Consider the following 19,893-nt stretch of genomic DNA (forward strand, 5'->3'; position numbering starts at 1 on the left):
ACACATGAAAACTTATAAGTTTTCATAAAGGAGTATCACCAATCTCAAAAACGAGACATAGATTCTATCAACTAATTATTACTTCGCCAGTATATATCATTATTGTCCAATTTTTCAAGCTTATTGATCCGCGAAAGAATCTCGCCTTTTAATAATCAAAACAATAAATGACGCACACAACTAATAATAATTATATCAAGATTAAGAGTATAAGTACATTGAATGGATTAGAGAAATTATTTTATTAAGTCAGTATAAAATACTTATCTCTACTTGATGATTTCAATACATACAAAATGTACTAGCATAAGAAGTCGGAATTAAACCATTCCCACAATCAAGATAAATTATATTTAATCTTGTGCTACAACCATTCCGATGGTCTGTCCAATTCCATCATTAAATTGTGAATATAAACTTTATGACTTATAAGAACCGATGATTTAATCTTTCGTATATAACATAAACTCTATATACCAAACCATCTAATATATAAGCAACATACGCACATACAAATACATGATCTATTTGAAATAAAATTTTATTAAATTAAATAAATAAATAAATAATTGTTCTATAAAGAATACTATAACAATACGCATGGTTTATAATATATCCTAACATACGTCTCTTCGGAAAGTCCATTGATTTGTTCTAAAATCGTCCTTTAGGCATATTTAATCGTTTACTTTCTAATTATTGATTCCAATTCTTGAAAAGCATTCTTTGATAAATATCTTTCAATTGAAGTTATTATTTAAGATTATTTTTATCTATGTTGTATGCACGATAATTTTTAATTTCATATATCTTTTGTAATTAATATGAAATAATTTCGTGCAACGCACGTATATAGAAACTAGTTATATAAAATGTATAAATGACTTTTTATGTATCCTTCCTAATATTTAAGTAAATTGAGTAACTTTTATATCATATAAAATAATTTAATTGCTTTAGTTACATTAAATTAAAAGTTGAGTGAGCACATACCACTTTGGTACACCTTATTTGTATAGGACTAGGCATGTTTTTATAATTTAGTTTTCCGTTTTTCAATTACATTAGGATTAGGATCACACAAATGTTTCCTACATATCTACCAAAGAAAGTTCCTTCGGACAATAAACTTGTCAACGCTTATTCTGTTTTTGTCTCTTCTCCAGAGTCGAAACCCTAACTTCATCCCCAAACGAGAATTAATGGCAGCTCGTGCTGCCTCTTTTCTGGAAGATCTTGACGGATTGTCCGATAATGAAAAGAATCTGCTGCGTGCGGCGCTTAATTATGATGATCTAGATAACTTTTTCAAGCTGCGAAAATCACGTCGCTACATTGAGATTATGCAGAAAGTTGAATATGTAAAGAATAGCAGAAGAAGAGTATTATTCAGAGACCTTCTGCTAGCCCAAGATCGTTAACCAAGATTGGAGGATTCAACTAAAGAAGAGGAAACTTGAAAAAAGAAGAGAGATTTTAGATAGGAGAACTTATTTAGGAAAGAAGGCTTTTTTGATTTTGGCTTACTTATAAATGAACAAGATACCCCCTATTTATACTAGCCTATGGATGATTCTAGATAATGTACAAAGAAAATTCTAGCAACCTTATCTTCTAACAACACTCTAGAATATCTAGATATGTCTTATCTTCCTACAACATTCTAGAACATCTAGATATGTCCACTAGATAAATATCAAGTATACTAAACTAGGACATTCTAGAGAATTCTATATTATTCCAAAAAATTAACTTTATTTTTTTCACACTCCCCCTTAAAGTGATTTTTTGGAAACTACTCCAAGCTTGTCACGGAAGAACTCGAACGAAGCTTTAGTAAGTGACTTGGTGAAGATATCAGCGATATTCTCCTGACTTCTCACTTCCAAAGTATTGATAGTTCCATCAAGAACCTTTTCCCGAACAAAGTGATGTTCCACCTCAATGTGTTTAGTTCTTGCATGGAATACTGGATTGTTTGCAAGCTTGATGGCACTTTGATTATCTCCATAGATCACAGTTGGCTTTGATATAGGTAGATGCAAGTCTTCAGCAAGTCTTTGTAGCCATACACATTCTTGAGTAGTGAGAGCAGCTGCTTTATACTCTGCCTCCGTGGTTGACAAAGAAACTGAGTCTTGCTTTTTGCTACACCAAGAAACACTTGTTCTACCACAGAGGAAAATATAGCCCGATGTTGATCTTCGGTCATCCAAATCACCACCAAAATCAGCATCCGTATAACCAGCCAACACCAAATTATTCTTCTTTTGGAAGAACAAGCCCATGTCTGATGTTGAGTTGATATACTTTAGAATCCTCTTTGCAGCTTCTAAGTGAGGCTTTCTTGGCCTTTGCATAAATCTGCTGACATATCCCACCGAGAACGCAATGTCCGGCCTTGTAATAGTCAAATACAGGAGACTTCCAACAAGAGCTCGAAAAGGCTTGGAATCTGCAAGAAGTGAGCCTTCGTCCCGCCTTAACCTTTTGCTTATCTCAAGAGGAGTAGAACATGTTTTGCTTTGCTTCAATCCAAACATGTCAACAAGTTTCTTGGCATATCCTTCTTGAGTGACAAAGATCCCTTTGTTCATGTTTGTCACCTCTAAGCCAAGAAAATGGTGTAGTTCTCCCAACTTCTTGTTGTCAAATCTTATGGAAAGCTCATCTTGAAGCCTAGCAACTTCATCTTCATTGTTTCCTGTTATTATCATATCATCCACGTACAAAAGAACAACCATATGCAAGTCTCCTTGTTTTTTAACAAATAAGCTAGGATCTGATTGTGATGCATTATAGCCACAAAAATGTAGATACTGAGCAATTTTTCCATACCATTCTCGTGGAGCTTGCTTGAGGCCATAAAGGGCCTTCTTAAGTTTGCAGACATGATTAGGATGTAAGTTAGAGACATACCCGGGTGGTTGCTCCATATAAATATCTTTGTCAAGCTCTCCATATAAGAAAGCATTTTTCACGTCAAGTTGCCATAACTTCCAATTATGCGAGGCTGCCAAGGCTAGCACAACTCGGACAGAGATCATCTTAGCCACCGGACTGAAGGTTTCTTCATAATCTTCACCATACTTTTGAGAAAATCCCCGAGCAACTAGCCTTGCTTTATATCTATCTATGTTGCCATCGGCTCTTCTTTTGATTTTGTAAACCCATTTACAAGAAATGGGTTGTACATCCTTCGGCTTTGGTACAAGGCTCCAAGTTTGATTTTTTATCAGAGCCTCCATTTCATCATCCATAGCAAGCTCCCATTCTTTGACTCCTTTAGCTTCTTCGAATGAGGAAGGTTCTTCATCATCAATTGGTCCTGCAAAGAAACAGGAATACGTACTGACAAAATTTTCATCTCTAAAGCGGGCTGGCTTGATAATAGTTCTTTTTGGCCTTCCCGAACCACTTGAATCATCTTCTTGTTGAGTTTCATGTTGTTGAGGTACAGGACTCCCCCTTTCTCTTAACTCCTCGGCAGTTGTATTATCTAGAGAAGCACCTGCAATGGACAAGCTTGAATCTCCATTATTTAAAGTTTTTGAACTTGCTCCATTCAATGCAGCTCCATAATACAAATACACTTCGTCGAATATGACATCCCTTGAGACAACAAAGAGATGAGTTTTAGGATCCATGCACTTCCATCCCTTTTTCCTTTCATCATATCCGACAAAGATGCATTTCCTTGCCTTGGCATCTAACTTGCTCCTTTGAGAATCCGGTATGTGAACATAACAAATAGAGCCAAAAACCCTGAGGTATTTCACGCTAGGCTTTTCTCCAAACATTAATTCATAGGAAGACTTCATATTATTTGGAGAAAGCGGCATTCTGTTAATCACGTACGCTGCACATTTCATATCTTCAGCCCACAAGGCTCTAGGTAGATTCTTGGCATGAAGCCAACTCTTACATGTCTCAGTTAAGTGTCGGATCTTCCTTTCCGCCACTCCATTTTGTCGTGGCGTATCAGCGCATGTCAGCTCTCTTTTAATGCCATGCTGACGACAAAAGGAAAGAAACTCATCTGATGTAAACTCACCGCCATTATCAGTTCGTAGCCACCTTATTCTGGAATCGAGTTCACCTTCAACAGTTTCTTTGAACTCTACAAACTTACTGAAAACTTCTGACTTGTGCTTCACAAAATAAATCCAAGTAAATCTAGTAAAATCATCAATGAAAATTAGCATATAGGAGTAGCCTGAAAATGAAGGAGTTCTCGTTGGCCCCATTAAGTCACTGTGAATAAGTTCTAGTGGGGCATTGCACCTTGACAAGGATCTGTCAAATGGAAGACGATGTGCCTTTCCATATTGACATCCTTCACAAACCTCTCCTCTATCAAAATTTCTTAAGTTAGGCAAACCTTTTACTAGATTCAACTTTACCATGGCTTTTAATTTATCCATGCTTAGATGTCCAAGTCTAGCATGCCAAATATGTGTATTATCATTGCTACTCATCTTCTCAATATATGAATTAGAGGCAGATAAGACATATAAATCGTTAACTCTCTTACCTGAGTGAACGATATCTGCCTTGAGTACCTTGATATTTCGGAGGAACTTCACATCACGTGGGCCAAATAGCAAATAGTTTCCAGCATCTACAGCATTTGCAACTGAAAATAGATTTTTCTTCATACCTGGAATGTGAAAGAAACTGTTGAGGGTGATAGTGTTTTTTTGCTTCTCGTTGATCACAACAATGCCTTCCTTCTCCACATTATGGATTGTATTATCTGCTGTAACAATGACCTCATGTCCATTGTATTCGCGAAAGGTGGAGAATTTGGATTGATCTCCAGTGAGATGGTGCCCGCATCCTGAATCCACGATCCAGTCTCTTTCAAAATTTATGGAAGCCATGGCATTTATTGCTCGAGTCTCCGTTGTGAAGCACTTTCCCCAGTCTTCTTCTTTTTCTTCTTCTTCAGCAACTTCCTCGATTTGAGCTATATTGCTCTCTTTGGCTCGACAATATCTTTTTATGTGCCCGACTTTGTCACAACGGTAACATTTTAAAGGTTTTTTACCGTTGCTGGAAGACTCCCCCTTCTTTCCTAGCGAGCTCGAACTACTTGAGGATTGAAAGTGCATGCTATCTCTTGATTTCCCTTTAAAGTTCCTCTTATCGGCGACAAGAGCATTTCCTTCCCCTTCTTTGATGGATACACCAGCCATCTGTTTGGCTAATAGCTCTTGTGACGATAACAAATTCTCAAATTCTTCCAAAAATGGTTGTTGAACCCATCCTTGAATCGATGTAACAAAGGGAATATATTCTGGCTTTAAGCCACGAATAATAATTCTTCTTATTCGTGCTTCAGAGATAGCCTCGTCCGGATTCAATAGAGAAATTTCACAACATAGATTTTTAACCTTCAAAAAATACTCAGCGATCGAGAGATTACCTTGAGTGGTGTTAGCTAACTCATTCTCCAAAATCTGTAGCCGAGCTTCATCCTTCTTGTTGAATAGCCGATCGAAGGTCCTCCATATTTCGTGAGCTGATTTACACCTTATAATATGATCAAATAAATTATGAGAGATGGACCTCTTTAGGATAAACTCCGCCTTAGCATTAATCTGCTTCCACTTCTTACGTGCATTGCTATTTTCCGATGCGTCAGTAGGAGGACTTGTGTTACTCCCATTGACAACTTCCCACAAATCCTCACCAACAAGGTATGACTCCATACAAGTCTTCCATACCTTGTAGTTGGACTGGTTCAATAACTCAATCCCCAGTCCATTAGTACGACCACCCAAATCCATTTAGAGAAACCAGTTGAATCAACCACTAACCCGACCTTGAAATCCAGGAGCCGACTTATGGCTCTGATACCATGTAAAGAATAGCAGAAGAAGAGTATTATTCGGAGACCTTCTGCTAGCCCAAGATCGTTAACCAAGATTGGAGGATTCAACTAAAGAAGAGGAAGCTTGAAAAAAGAAGAGAGATTTTAGATAGGAGAACTTATTTAGGAAAGAAGGCTTTCTTGATTTTGGCTTACTTATAAATGAACAAGATACCCCCTATTTATACTAGCCTATGGATGATTCTAGATATGATTCTAGATAATGTACAAAGAAAATTCTAGCAACCTTATCTTCTAACAACACTCTAGAATATCTAGATATGTCTTATCTTCCTACAACATTCTAGAACATCTAGATATGTCCACTAGATAAATATCAAGTATACTAAACTAGGACATTCTAGAGAATTCTATATTATTCCAAAAAATTAACTTTATTTTTTTCACAGAATATTGTCACGTCCTTAGTTGTTAACTAAGTGCACGTGCGGCACTTGACAACTCGCTCACGATCTTGCACAAATTGCTCACGTTCTTGCTATGCCAAGCCAGCCTTACTACCTTTAGGACCGCTAAGAGAATGGTAGAAAGAACACAAGAGAATTGTTCAAGGAAGCTTTGTATTAGAGAGAACTTGAATTGTTTGCTTGATGAATTACAAATGAATGACCCCCTTTATATACTAGTCTCCTAGGGGCTAGTGTGTAAATATTAATTATTACACAAGTCCTTGATATTTACAAGATAAGGGCTTTTTCTAGAATTCTCTACAAGCCTAGAAGATTCCAAGGACTTTCCTAGCAAATCCATAAGGATCTAGGTTTTTCCCAAGGAAATGTCCATACTTCTCTAGAATCTTCTCACAAATGCTAGCCTTATTCTTATGTAAGCTTCCACTTGGCATTAATATATGCCAAATGGCGCCTATGTGGCATGATGACATGGCGGGTCATCACACTCTCCCCCACCCAATATTGCGACGACCGCGGCGCAATGCTGCTGCATAAACTCTCGGATCTTATCTTTGAATTGCCACAAGTCTTCATATCGTTTCCACGTGGCCTCCTCCGGTGATTGCCCTTTCCAATGGACGAGGAACATAGCTTTGACTTTTTGCCCTTGTTTTCGCTTGGCCTGGTAATCTATGATAGCCTCAATCTCCCGATCATACGAGGGGGTGATAGTCATTGGCGCCCGACTTGATTGGCCCCTACTCGGATCATCCTTATCTTCATGATATGGTTTAAGCATGCTGGCATGGAAGACAGGGTAGATCTTAAGATACGATGGCATGTCAAGCTTGTATGAGATCTTGCCTACCTTGGCGACGATCTTAAATGGCCCCTCATACTTGCGAATCAAATTCTGATGCATGCCCCGTAGTGCCTTGAACTGTCTTGGGTTAAACTTCACCATGACCATGTCCCCAACTCCATAGTATGTGGGACGCCGCTTACGGTCCGCAAACTTCTTCATCTTCTTAGCTGCCTTATCCAAGTAGGACTTAGTAATGTCGAGCTGCTCCTCCCATCCTTTAGCCATATGATAAGCTCCCAAACTCTTTCCCTCGAATGCGGCTGGTAATGAATGTGGAGTTTGTGGTTGTTGCCTGTTGCTAGCTCAAATGGTGTCCGCCCAGTGGACTCACTCCGCTGCAAGTTATAAGAGAATTGGGCGATGTCTAGGAGCTTTGCCCAATCTTTCTGATGTGCGCTTACATAATGCCTCAAGTAGCATTCTAGTAAGGCATTGACTCGTTCCGTTTGTCCATCCGTCTGTGGGTGGAAACTAGTAGAAAAGTGCAGTTCCGTGCCAAGTATGTCGAACAACTCTATCCAAAAGTTCCCAGTGAAGCGGGGGTCTCGATCACTGATGATATGCCTTGGTAAGCCCCAATACTTTACCACGTTCTTAAAGAATAGCTTGGCGGCTTCCTTGGCTGTGCAACCCAGTGAGGCGGGCATGAAGGTGGCATATTTGGAAAATCTATCCACGACCACCATAATAGTACCATAACTATCAAACTTCGGTAGGCAAGTGATAAAGTCCATAGTCACACTCTCCCATGGACGCTCTGCAACTGGTAGTGGCTCCAAAAGTCCTCCGGGTTGTTGTTGTTCAACCTTGTCCTGTTGATAGACAAGACAAGTCTGCACATAGCACTCTATGTCATTTTGCATGCGTGGCCAATAGTAGACTGACTCAACCAAGGCCCTAGTGCGACGTTGACCTGGATGACCAACCCACATTGTGTCATGACTCTCCCTTATGATCCGTCGTCTAATGTCTCCAAACTTAGGAACGTAGACCCGCCGACCTGTGGTAAGTAGTAGGTCGTCTTCTATCCAAAACCGTCTCGTCTTGCCTTTGTTAGCTAACTCGATAAGTTGTCTGGCTGCTGGATCATGCTGCATGCCTTCTTTTATAGCCTCCCGAATGTCCCATCTCGCTGAAGTGATTACAGCAAGCTCGGCTTTCAGGCTTAAGGCATCGGCTACAACATTACCTTTTCCCGGCTTATACTCCAACGCATAATCAAACTCGGCTAAGAAATCCTACCACCTAGCCTACTTTGGTGTGAGCTTCTTCTGTGTTTGAAAGTAGCTAGTAGCCACATTATCAGTCTTGACCACGAACCTTGACCCGAGCAGATAATGTCTCCATGTACGAAGGCAATGCACAATGACAGTCATTTCCTTCTCTTGTACCGTGTAACGCCGCTCCGTCTCATTTAACTTGTGGCTCTCAAATGCTATGGGATGTTTATCCTGCATCAGGACACCTCCAATGGCAAAGTCTGAGGCATCTGTGTGCACCTCAAAAGTCTTGGCAAAGTCAGGTAATGCCAAGTCTGGCTCCTCTGTTACAGCTGTCTTAAGGCTTTCAAATGCCTTTTGACAATGCTCTGTCCAAACCCATGGCTTGTTCTTCTTTAGCAACTCAGTCAATGGTGCGGCCTTTGCTGAGTATCCACTGATGAACCGGCGATAGTATTTAACAAGGCCAAGGAAGGATCTCAACTCAGTTACCTTTATGGGTGCCTCCCACTCCTGGATAGCACGTACCTTAGCATCGTCCATGCGTAGCTCGCCATTGCTAATGACATGGCCCAAGAAGTGCACCTTTGATTGTGCGAACTCACATTTCTCCCTCTTGATGTATAGCTCGTTCTCTCGCAAGACTTGGAAAACCTTCCTTAAGTGCTCCATGTGCTCCCCCAAGGTGTTGCTGTAGATGACTATGTCGTCTAGGTAGACTACCACGAACTGATCAAGGTAGGGATGGAAGATCTTGTTCATAAGGGTGCAAAATGTGGCCGGTGCATTGGTTAAGCCGAAGGGCATCACCAACCACTCAAAGGCTCCATATCTCGTCACACATGCTGTCTTTGGCTCATCCCCTTCCGCAATGCGAACCTGGTAGTAGCCCTTTCGAAGATCCACATTGGTAAAGTACTTGGCTTGCCCAAGTCTATCGAACAAGTCAGCAATGAGCGGGATTGGGTACTTATTCTTCACGGTGACCTTATTAAGTGCTCGGTAGTCTATGCACAAACGCAGCGATCCATCCTTCTTCTTCTGAAACAATACTGGTGCACCAAAAGGTGCCTTTGATGGGCGAATATGACCAGCATCCAACAACTCTTTCAATTGTTTCTTGAGCTCCTCCAGCTCGGGCGGTGCCATACGATATGGGGCAAATGCGGGTGGTTTAGCCCCTGGCTCCAACTCAATCTTGTGATCCACCTCTCGCCTAGGCGGCAAGTGCTTAGGCAACTCCTCGGGCATGACATCTTTGTTCTCCTCAAGCAACTTCTCTATGCAAGGCGACACTGTCTCTTGAAAATTCTTGTCTTCCTCTAGACTTGCAATGGTTGCCACGAATGTGGGCTCCCCCTTCTTGATCCCCTTGACAACCTGCATAGCTGAGAGTTGTGCTTGGATCTGTCCGTGTGGCATAGTCATTGTAGGTACCATGCAAGCTCCTTCTCGCTCCATAACCAAGAGACGTTGGAGGTAGGGGTCGATTAAAGTATGACAATGTCTAAAGAACTCTTGCCCCAGTATGATGTCAAAGATATCCATAGCGGTTACGGTAAAGTTTGTCATACCTTTCCAAGTTACCAATTTGACACCAACTCCATTAGCTACCCCACGAGCATTCTGTATCTCGGCATTCACGGTCTTGACGCGAGAGTTGGTTGGAGCAAGCTTCAATTTCAGTCTCTTTGCGGCAGCCTCAGTCACGAAATTATGAGTTGCTCCAGTGTCCACCATTGCACGAGCGGGCTTGTTGTTGATGGTGAGATCCACGTACTGATTGCCATTCTCGGTAGGTTGGATAGCTTGCTTCGTGACAGCACCACATAATCCGATCATACCCAACTGTGCGGTTCCCGGACTCTCTCCTTCTGGCTGCTCCTTCCGCTCACGTACCATGGCACTGAGGCTCTTGAGGTCAGGACAATTCCTGAAGCCATGTGGCCCTCCACATATATAGCATCCCTTCTTCTCGACCTGTGCCTTCTTCTCGGCGTAGACCTGACGGCCACTCGACTTTTTGAAATCTTGAGTCTTGGAGTATTGTTGTTGTATCTCCTTGCCTTTGCCACAGTCTCCCCCACCTTTGACATTGTTAACCTTTGACTCCTTGCCATTACCTTTGTCATGCTTTTCATGCCTGAAGTCCATCAATGATTCGGCCTCCACTATGGCTTGGTCTATATCAGTGACTTGTCGGCGTTGCAACTCCTGCTTAGCCCAATTTTGCAACCCGTCCATGAAGTGGAACAACAAGTCATCATTGGTCAGGTTGGGGATTTGAAGCATAAGGGTAGTGAACTCCTTGACATAGTTACGTATGCTCCCTGTTTGCTTCAATTCCCTAAGCTTGCGCCTTGCCTCGTACAAGACATTGTTTGGAAAGAACTGTCGCTTGAACTCCGCTTTGAACTGATCCCATGTGCTAATAGTACCTAGACCTTTATCCATGTTGTCCATCTTCCTTCTCCACCATAGCATGGCAGTCTCTGAGAGGTACAATACCGTAGTATTGATCTTGGCCTCGTCGTCCCTCACTTTGCCGTGCCTGAAGTAGTTCTCCAAGTGCCAAAGGAAGTTTTCCACTTCTTGTGCATCACGAACACCTTTGAACACCGGGGGTTTAGGAGCCTCGATTTTGGCCTCCCTCGTCACCACAACATTGCTGGCTACCTCGGTCATGCCAGCATTGACATGCTCCTCGAGTGACTCTATCTTTGCCTTCATAGCATCGATAGTACTCAAAGCCTCCATGAGTCTGCACTCTAAGGCAGTGATGGTTTGCCTTAGTTCCATCTCAGTCTGTGTACGTCCCTCCAAGTCATTTCGGATACTCTCAATCTCTTCAAGAGTGTGCCCCTCAAGAACATTAAGGGTGCCTTCCACCTTCCCCAAGCGTTGGCCAAATACCTCCACGACATCCATCCCCGCGTTCATCTTCATCACCCACTCTTTACCGAGCGAGACGTCCTCTGGAAGGACCTCCACTTCATCCTCGCTCGCCTCAGTGGCAGATGGTTCTTGGGATGTAAACCCTTCGTTTGAGACAACCTCAGGTGGCACCTCCTGGCTCTTGTTGGTGACATTCCTCTTTTTGCTACGGTCGCTCTTGCCAGAAGCATCCTGGATGACGTTGGCTTGGGTGTTAGCAACATTAATTTCTCCGTCGTTCGCCATTCCCTTAGTTGAAACCTTCGCTCTGATACCACGTCGTCACGTCCTTAGTTGTTAACTAAGTACACGTGTGGCACTTGACAACTCGCTCACGATCTTGCACAAATTGCTCACGTTCTTGCTATGCCAAGCCAGCCTTACTACCTTTAGGACCGCTAAGAGAATGGTAAAAAGAACACAAGAGAATTGTTCAAGGAAGCTTTGTATTAGAGAGAACTTGAATTGTTTGCTTGATGAATTACAAATGAATGACCCCATTTATATACTAGTCTCCTAGGGGCTAGTGTGTAAATATTAATTATTACACAAGTCCTTGATATTTACAAGATAAGGGCTTTTTCTAGAATTCTCTACAAGCCTAGAAGATTCCAAGGACTTTCCTAGCAAATCCATAAGGATCTAGGTTTTTCCCAAGGAAATGTCCATACTTCTCTAGAATCTTCTCACAAATGCTAGCCTTATTCTTATGTAAGCTTCCACATGGCATTAATATATGCCAAATGACGCCTATGTGGCATGATGACATGGCGGGTCATCACAATATGCCCTAATTGAGTCTGACGATAAACCTAAATCAGGTGGTGTTGATGATCCAGAATACGATCAGCAGTTGATAATAGACTGTAATATGTTATCAATTGACATTGAGAATGAAATTGTTTTAATCCACAACTTCATACGCGACAAGTATCAATTGAAAGTTCCTGAGTTAGAGTCACTTGTTCATCACCCAATTGATTATGCCCGGGTTATTAAAAAAATTGGCCACGAGAGGGATCTGACTACTCTTGCTGCCGACTTGGAAGGACTGCTACCCTCAGCTATCATCACGGTTTTCTCTTGCTGGCGACTTGGAAAGGCAATAGAAGCATGGAATAGAGCCCTTGCTCTTGATTCAGCAAAGGAAAAGCTTGTGCATTTTGTCAAAAGTCGAATGGGATATATTGCTCCCAATCTCTCTGCTCTTGTTGGGAATGCAGTTGCTGCTAAACTTATGGCAACTGCTGGTGGTCTCTCGTCCCTGTCAAAAATGTGTGTTTCTGATGTCCTGCTTCTTGGTGCCAAAACGGAGATTAGTTCTGGACAATTTTATGGTGCAGGAGCTTGTATTGAGCAAAGTGAAATAATTCAGACTAAACCTCCACCTCCTGCCTTTAGGTCGCGAGCCTGTAAACTGCTGGCACTCAAATCAATAGTAGCGGCTCATGTTGACTCCGCCAGAGGATATCCCACTGGAATATATGGAACATCTATTAGGGAAGAGCTCCGCAAAAAGTTAGAGAAATGTCATAATTTTGCATAAAGAAAATAATTACTGATTGGTGCAAAGCATCAGTTGCTGACAAAGTTCAATAAACAGAATGAATTAGGGGATACTACTATAATGTAGCATAAACTATTTGCAATAATATTGGATTTTCTTTTCTTTACTGGTGTGTCTTGCTAGCATTATATTATATTTTGTGTCTCTACGTGCGAGATATACTGATGAATTTAGCAACTTTTTGATTCTGCATGTCAGCATGAATTACAGTCTTATCTTTTTTGATTTTGTTTTAATTACCGAGAAACCATCAAGGCCAGTGGCCAAGGTTCTAAAGTATGTGGATAATGGGCCACCCTTCAATGAAATGGTCTCTTAATTTCTCTGTGATTCTTCTCCATTATTAACATCATATTGGGACTCCGAGATGCAACCTTTACCAATGTTTTGAAGTAAAATGAACATGTCAGTTCTGTAACAAAATAGTAAGGGATGCACTCTTCTAAAGGTTAGAACTTTACACAGTCCACATAGACAAGTTGCTTTTATAATACTGTTGCATATGGATAAACAACAGAAACACACTTGAAAGTAGTTAAAACAACAGTATGAAACCTTCAATTGATGATAATGAATCATTCCAATGCGGAAAAGGGCCAAACATTTCCGTGTACTATCAGAAGAAAAGATTTAAATATATTCTACCATGAACAATATTATATTTCAAATTTTAGTCTTTTATACTATATGGATTAGGGACGCTGAGTTGGCATGTCATGTGACATCAACTTCATCAAATGTCAGTTCCACGTAGGATTGGATGTCTACATTGGACAAACTTAATGGAAGAGGGGTATATTTGAACCAATAGTATTACGATAGGGTTATATTTAAACTCAAAGTATAACAAAGGGTATATTTAAATATTTTCTCATACTGGGAGGAATTTTTTATGGTCTGTGCAGACTGCGATCACCTTTGTGAATGAAAACATGAGGAGTGTTAGTTGGGTACTTGGGTTTGATTAAAAAGACTCATTGCATTTTTAATGCTCTCGCACTAGAGGTTTCTAGATCCTTCACTTGTTAACATTTTCTTCTCATTGTAGCACAAACAATGTGGATGACTTGATTCAAACAGTTTGAAAAATGGTATCTTAAAACTTCTGAATATTGTGATCTTTTCCCTCTCAAACCGAGATTTAGACTATAAAAAGTACCTTGTATTTGCAGATTCTTTGAAGTATGCTTGTATATCTAGATAGAAACTTTCCAAATTTTAGTGCACTTCTGTAATGAGCTGTCAAAAGCTCTAAACTACTTACTAATTAAGTTACTCATGAAATAAGGCGATATTACTGTTGTTGCATCCTCGTCTGTTGAGCAATAATCTTTTACAGTATAAACCTTTACTAGACTTGCTTAATATTCATTGGAAAAATCATACTAACTTCTCCAAATCAAAGGAATGGATTTGACTCTACCTCCAAATTAGAGCACTAAATCCAAGCCTAGATCTTGGAAAAACTGGAAGTAAATAATTTAGAGATGAAGGTTGATATTTGCATGTAGCATCAAATATTTTTTTCATGTGCATCACCCATGTATTCATCATGTGGTCAATTCATCCTTAATATTTCCAACATATTGAATGGTAATCCATTTTCTGATACATATTTCTGCCAAATTTCATAGGGCTTCAACCATGTTGATTTTTCCCATTTTCCGATCAATCCATGAGAAACTTGTGCGAAGTATGAATCCTAAATGCTCATACTCCCATATTACTTCTTAGATTACTTTAAATGATATTATGTTGTCCGGATATTCCTTAAGCATAAATGATTGTTGGTCTATTTGGATTATAACTGCGATTATTTCCCCTTATAGTTTCCTTTCTTCTCATGTATAGACACGTGAAAGGGGAAAGAGAACGAGAGTGGTATATATGGCATCTAATTTTAGTTAAAGGTGTGCAACAATTATTTGACGTAAAGGGAGATATTTTCTTGGAGAATAGCACCAATGACAATGAGGGGTTCCCATGTTACTGGATTCACCCCTAAGCGAATCCTACATTAATAACTGATAAAGTTCTATATATTTCTTCACTGGTCGAGAAGAAGAATTGACATAACTAGTAAAGTTCTATCACGTGATCAAGAAAAACTACGTACGCTAAGCTCTTGATCCGCCATTTCCCTGCCCCCCCGCATATAGTGCTTTTCTGCTCTGCTGCATACAACAATTTTATGTTTGCAGTTTTTTCCGTCCCCAAGTAAGGCCATTTTTCTTTATAGGTAATTCTTTAATCTGATAGGATAATTTTATGTTCTTACCTTGGTGAGTATTTCCTCAAGGTACTTCTTTTATTACCAAAAAATCCAGTTTCTTGGTCCATACCGTGTTTTGGCTCCATTATTATTTACTTCAAATTTCTAAAATTTCAAGCAGTCACAGCGTGGTCCCATTTTTGGTTTCTCCAGTTTGTCATCCAACTCCATAAAACCTTAAAGCATAATTAGTACCACTAATCTCAGTCCATTCACCTGTTGAGAAGTGCATGATAGTCATTCATTATGCTTTAGAAGTTGCACATTACTACTGGAGTAAAAGAGTTGCCCAACTTCTGTGGTTATTTAAGTTATATAAACTGACAACACAAAAGGAAAACTAATGTTCCTATTTTTTTTTTTTTTAAAAAAAAAAAAGAAAGACAACACAGAACGCAAACTAATGTTCCCATTTTCCAAAACAAAAAAACAAACAAGACAACACAGAAGACAAACTAACACCACAGCAGAATACACTGCACACTATTACACCTCACAAAGCTGGAAAAAAACAACTAAATTAAACTGCATGTTCCACATTATTATTTCCATCCTGATATACACTGTAAGATCTAAGTCCGGCCACCTTCTTTCCCTTCCTGAGCTTTGCTCTGGATTGCTTGTCCAACATCCTTGGTCTTTTGTCCCACTTGCGCCGCAGCATCTGCCATTCGTTCTTGCATCCGCCTCTTTGTGTAGTCCAATTGTTCAGTAACAGTCCTCCCTTGCTTAAAGTAATTAACAATCCAAGAAAGTGATGACAGCCCAGTCAATCCAAAGGCACCTAAAGCAATTACAGAGTTAGAAATTCTAATGAGTAACTCAAAAAAATCAAGAAAGCAATTCTTAACTCACATTTGCCTCTACACTAAAAGCTTTAATTTAGGTCAGAAAATACTACTACTAATATAGTATATAAACAATTCCCAGAAGAAATTGAAAGAATACCACACCTCTAATTAAACCGATCACTGATAGCAACTACACTAAATCTTCCCTTATATCAAACTATCAAAGGGATGGGGTATATTTTAAAGAATGATAAGAATGCTACAGCTGTCATTAAACATATGACCTAAAGCAATACACCACCTGTATTACTGATTAAATGTATATATATTTTGTACATCTAAAGAAATAGTATTTGAAGGAAATTTAATTATGACCTGAAGTCAAGAATCCAGTGACAGCTAGCGCAACAGTGAGAGCAGCTGGAACAAGAACCGGGCTGAAGAGTAAAAACACCGGAGTAGCAACGCAAAGACCTATAATCGTCCCGAGGAGCGTCAGGCCGGCAATCCCCAACAGCGTCGCCCCGACAGGAAGAAGTGTGACAATGGCTAGAACTTGGGTAGCTGAAGGACCTCTTTGAGGAAGAAGAGTTTTGACGCCACCCTCATAACGAGGGTGTTGGGGATGAACTTGAATTTGGTGTGGATGACGAACGTCAGCCATAATAGTAGTGATGATAACAGCTCTGTGTCTGTCTGTGAAAGTGAAGAATGAAAGTAACAAAGAGAAATGAGCGAGATTTGTAGAGAGAAGGATTGTTGATGAGGTGTACTTTTAAAGAAGAGGGGGAAATGCTACGTGTTGCTATGCATGTGTGAGTTATAGCAAAGGCTGTGCATGAGGAACATGTTGCACTTTTTAGTGCTCGGACATGAGAGATAATTTCTTACTTTTGTCCTTTCTTGTTTTTGAATTTTTAGAGGGCGATTACGCATTAGAATTGAAATTTTTTAAAAATTGTGATTTTTTAAAAAATAAAAATAATATTTGAAAAATAGAGGTATGTTTGAATATTAATATAATTTTATATTGTTTTTGAATTTTTGTGAGTGATTTGAAGTTAAAAAAAATAACTTTTTAAAAATTTTAAGATTTTTTAAAATATATCTTTAAGTGAAAAATCAAAATTTTCATGATCAAATACAATTTTAAAAAGGGATTTTTACCTATCTATACCATATATGAAACCTTATTACCTTCAATGTTTAAGGTTTGATTTAATTACAAACCCGTATACCAAATTACCAATCATATACCATACTTAATTAAAGGTCTAATTAATGGACAATTTTTACTCCTTAATTAAAGGTATCTATATATCCCACGTTTCTCTCTCCCCTTAATTCCTAAGATCTGACCATATTCGTTTTCCCCCTCCCATTTCTTTCTCTTCTCCATTCCTTCTTCTTCTAAAAAAATACAGAGATGAGACCCATTGAGTATATCATCTTCATCGTGGTAGATGTTTTCCGTCATCTGCCAGATTTGTAGTATATTGTCTTCAGAAACACTAGCGACGACCCAGTCTTCACATGAGTTCCATGAGAAATCAGAAATTTTACTTGTATGGCCACCATGAATAAAGAGCAACTCTGGTGGCCCATCTTCTGCATCTTCTGCTGTTTTGTTCTTCATCAATCCTGGAAAAATTGATTTGTAGTTTATTTGTAGAAATTTTGTAGATAAAGAGAAAATTTTGTAGTCAACATTTTTTTTCAATATAGATTGTAGTGTAATTGTACTATAAATGTAGTAATTTTGTAGATACCCTTCAAAACAATATTGCTTTATACATACATAAACTGATTTGTAGTTTCTTTGTAGATTTTTTGTAGAAAATTTGTAGATATCTACAAACTGGATACATTGAATTTTAATATCACAATTCCCATTTCAATTGTAGCATAATTGGCATTTTCGACATAATTGTAGAAGATTTGTAGAAGTTTTAGTCTTCCCAATCTACAATTTATCTACAATTGATCTACAATTCTACAATTTCTGGAAATATGTCTTCTTCTTCTTCTTCTTCGAGTTTCAATTTGAAATTCAGTCAAAACCAAGTCTAATCTTCACCAAAACCCCTCAAAATTGAGATATAAACTCCTAAACATATTCCGAATTATTTACAACAACACCCAATCCAAACAAATAATGATTTTTGAAAACTCAAATTTGAATTCAAAGCTTTCAAGCTTTTTAATGGCTATCAATGGTGGAAAATATATGGAAGAACAAATTTTTTCAACTTTGAGTTGTTGAAACTCGAAAATTTGAATTGTTCGTTCTTTTTTTTTCCCGAGAATTTGAATTGTAGTTCTGGAGAAAAATACGCAGGTAAGAAATTTCCTTTCCCTTTTTAAAAATTAAATTTAATATAGAATCAATTAACACCAAGATTCTCTCCTTAATTTTAGCGCGTTTTAAGGAATATTCTGCCCTTTTAATGCTTAATAGTCGAATGGTATATAAATTGTAGTTAAAGTGTGGACTGGGCGGGTAATTAACAAACTATGCACATTTAGAATAATAAGGTTTCATATATAGTATAGTTAGGAAAAAATCCCTTTTAAAAAAGGAAAAAATATGGTCAAACGGGCCCTTACTCTTGCTATTACTAAAGGGCTATTACTAAAGGGGCCTGAACAAGATTGGGTTCAAGCCCATGGTAGAGCAATTGAGGTAGTAAGATTTAGACGGTGGTAAATATATTACTTTACTACTATACATAAGGGATCAAAGAGTTTTGTAGTTAGTTATATTGTAAACATCTTGTTTGCTTGCCAACTAAAAGGGTTTGCTCTTTCAAATATGTTTTTGTATTTGCTATTAAGTATTTATTACTTCATATATACTAGAATATATTTTTAATAAATCAAGATACTTTCAAACCTTTTTCGGTATACATAGCTCCTTAATCTAACTTTTTGCAGGTGAAGTATGTATCATAAGTCTTTTGCCCCTACTTTATTTCTTTTTTGCTTAGGTTCCTATATTTAATTTGGTAAATATATTAAACTTTGAGCCCTTCAAAATGCTTGGAAAGTTGTGAATAATGGTAAATAATTATGCACAAAAATAGATCTAAAATGGCGATAACAATAACCTTGAAGAATTCATTTAATATTGGAGAGTACTCTGTCAATCAAATTTTCATAGTTATTCTAAAATAAAAATTAAATTTCTCTTCGATCTTATTTTTAATACAAAAATTATTTTGAAAATATAAGTTTTAGATTTAGTGATTTAACTCAATTATACAATAGAAAATAAATTTTAAAATTAATAGATTAGAATCTTGAAAATAAAATAAAAAAATTAAATTTTATCCAATTTACTTAATTAAGTGGAGATAGAACAGAGGAAAAGGGAGAGGTAGCAAGTGATCAACTTGTAATCTCACATATGGTCACGTGCTATTGAAATAAAGATATTTTTTTTCTTAAAACAATTTAATTTGTCAGAAATCATATAATCCTTAATTGATTGTGTAGCAGAATTTTCTTTTAAAAATAAAGCATTAATGAGTTAGACAAACTAAGTTAATTTTTTGACTTTGTTTTAATGAATTTGGGTTTTTCTAAATTTCATCTAAACCTGGGCTTTAATCGCCATCTTTTTTTGAGATTTTTACATGCTTGGTCCCTTTTTAAAAATTATTATCATAAATGATAGTAGACTTTGTTTATTCCAAAACAACACTTTTTTTAACTTTGTTTATTCCAAAGCAACACTTTTTTTTTTTTTATACTTTTTTAGCACTTTCATTTTGATAACTCCATTAACTAAGGGATCCCTCTACATTAATACACTTTTTATTACATTTCCTTTTCTCTCACTCTTCTATAACTTCTTTTTTCTCTTCCATAAATAACACTTACCCAAATATATCAAAGATTTTGAAAGAAGAATATCTCAAAAATAATTCTCTATACAATGAAAATTTTAGTATTTC

General features: G+C 38.2%; 2 protein-coding genes across 2 annotated transcripts; one reads left to right on the forward strand and one right to left on the reverse strand.

Annotated features, from left to right (window-relative positions):
* Nucleotides 1–12,178: 12,178 nt before the first annotated feature.
* On the forward strand, nucleotides 12,179–12,853 carry LOC107772030 (U4/U6 small nuclear ribonucleoprotein Prp31 homolog). Its single transcript, XM_075256155.1, has one exon. The coding sequence runs from the start codon at nucleotides 12,179–12,181 to the stop codon at nucleotides 12,851–12,853; it is 675 nt and encodes a 224-aa protein (XP_075112256.1).
* A 2,684-nt stretch (nucleotides 12,854–15,537) lies between these two features.
* On the reverse strand, nucleotides 15,538–16,690 carry LOC107772031 (oleosin H1-like). The gene is made up of 2 exons (XM_016591514.2): nucleotides 16,313–16,690; nucleotides 15,538–15,930 (listed from the first exon to the last, which is right to left on the reverse strand). The coding sequence occupies exons 1-2, from the start codon at nucleotides 16,599–16,601 to the stop codon at nucleotides 15,719–15,721; spliced, it is 501 nt and encodes a 166-aa protein (XP_016447000.1). The 5' UTR covers nucleotides 16,602–16,690; the 3' UTR covers nucleotides 15,538–15,718.
* Nucleotides 16,691–19,893: the final 3,203 nt, after the last annotated feature.

The sequence above is a fragment of the Nicotiana tabacum genome, chromosome 6 (assembly GCF_000715075.1).
Source record: "Nicotiana tabacum cultivar K326 chromosome 6, ASM71507v2, whole genome shotgun sequence".
Classification (NCBI taxonomy): Eukaryota; Viridiplantae; Streptophyta; class Magnoliopsida; order Solanales; family Solanaceae; genus Nicotiana; species Nicotiana tabacum.

Bases quoted from the DNA above. Each gene is read 5' to 3' on its own strand.
- LOC107772030 (XM_075256155.1), top strand. From the start codon at position 12,179: ATGTTATCAATTGACATTGAGAATGAAATTGTTTTAATCCACAACTTC.
- LOC107772031 (XM_016591514.2), bottom strand. From the start codon at position 16,601: ATGGCTGACGTTCGTCATCCACACCAAATTCAAGTTCATCCCCAACAC. The intron at 15,931-16,312 runs GTCATAATTAAA...TAATTGCTTTAG, and splicing joins CACTGGATTCTTGACTTCAG to GTGCCTTTGGATTGACTGGG.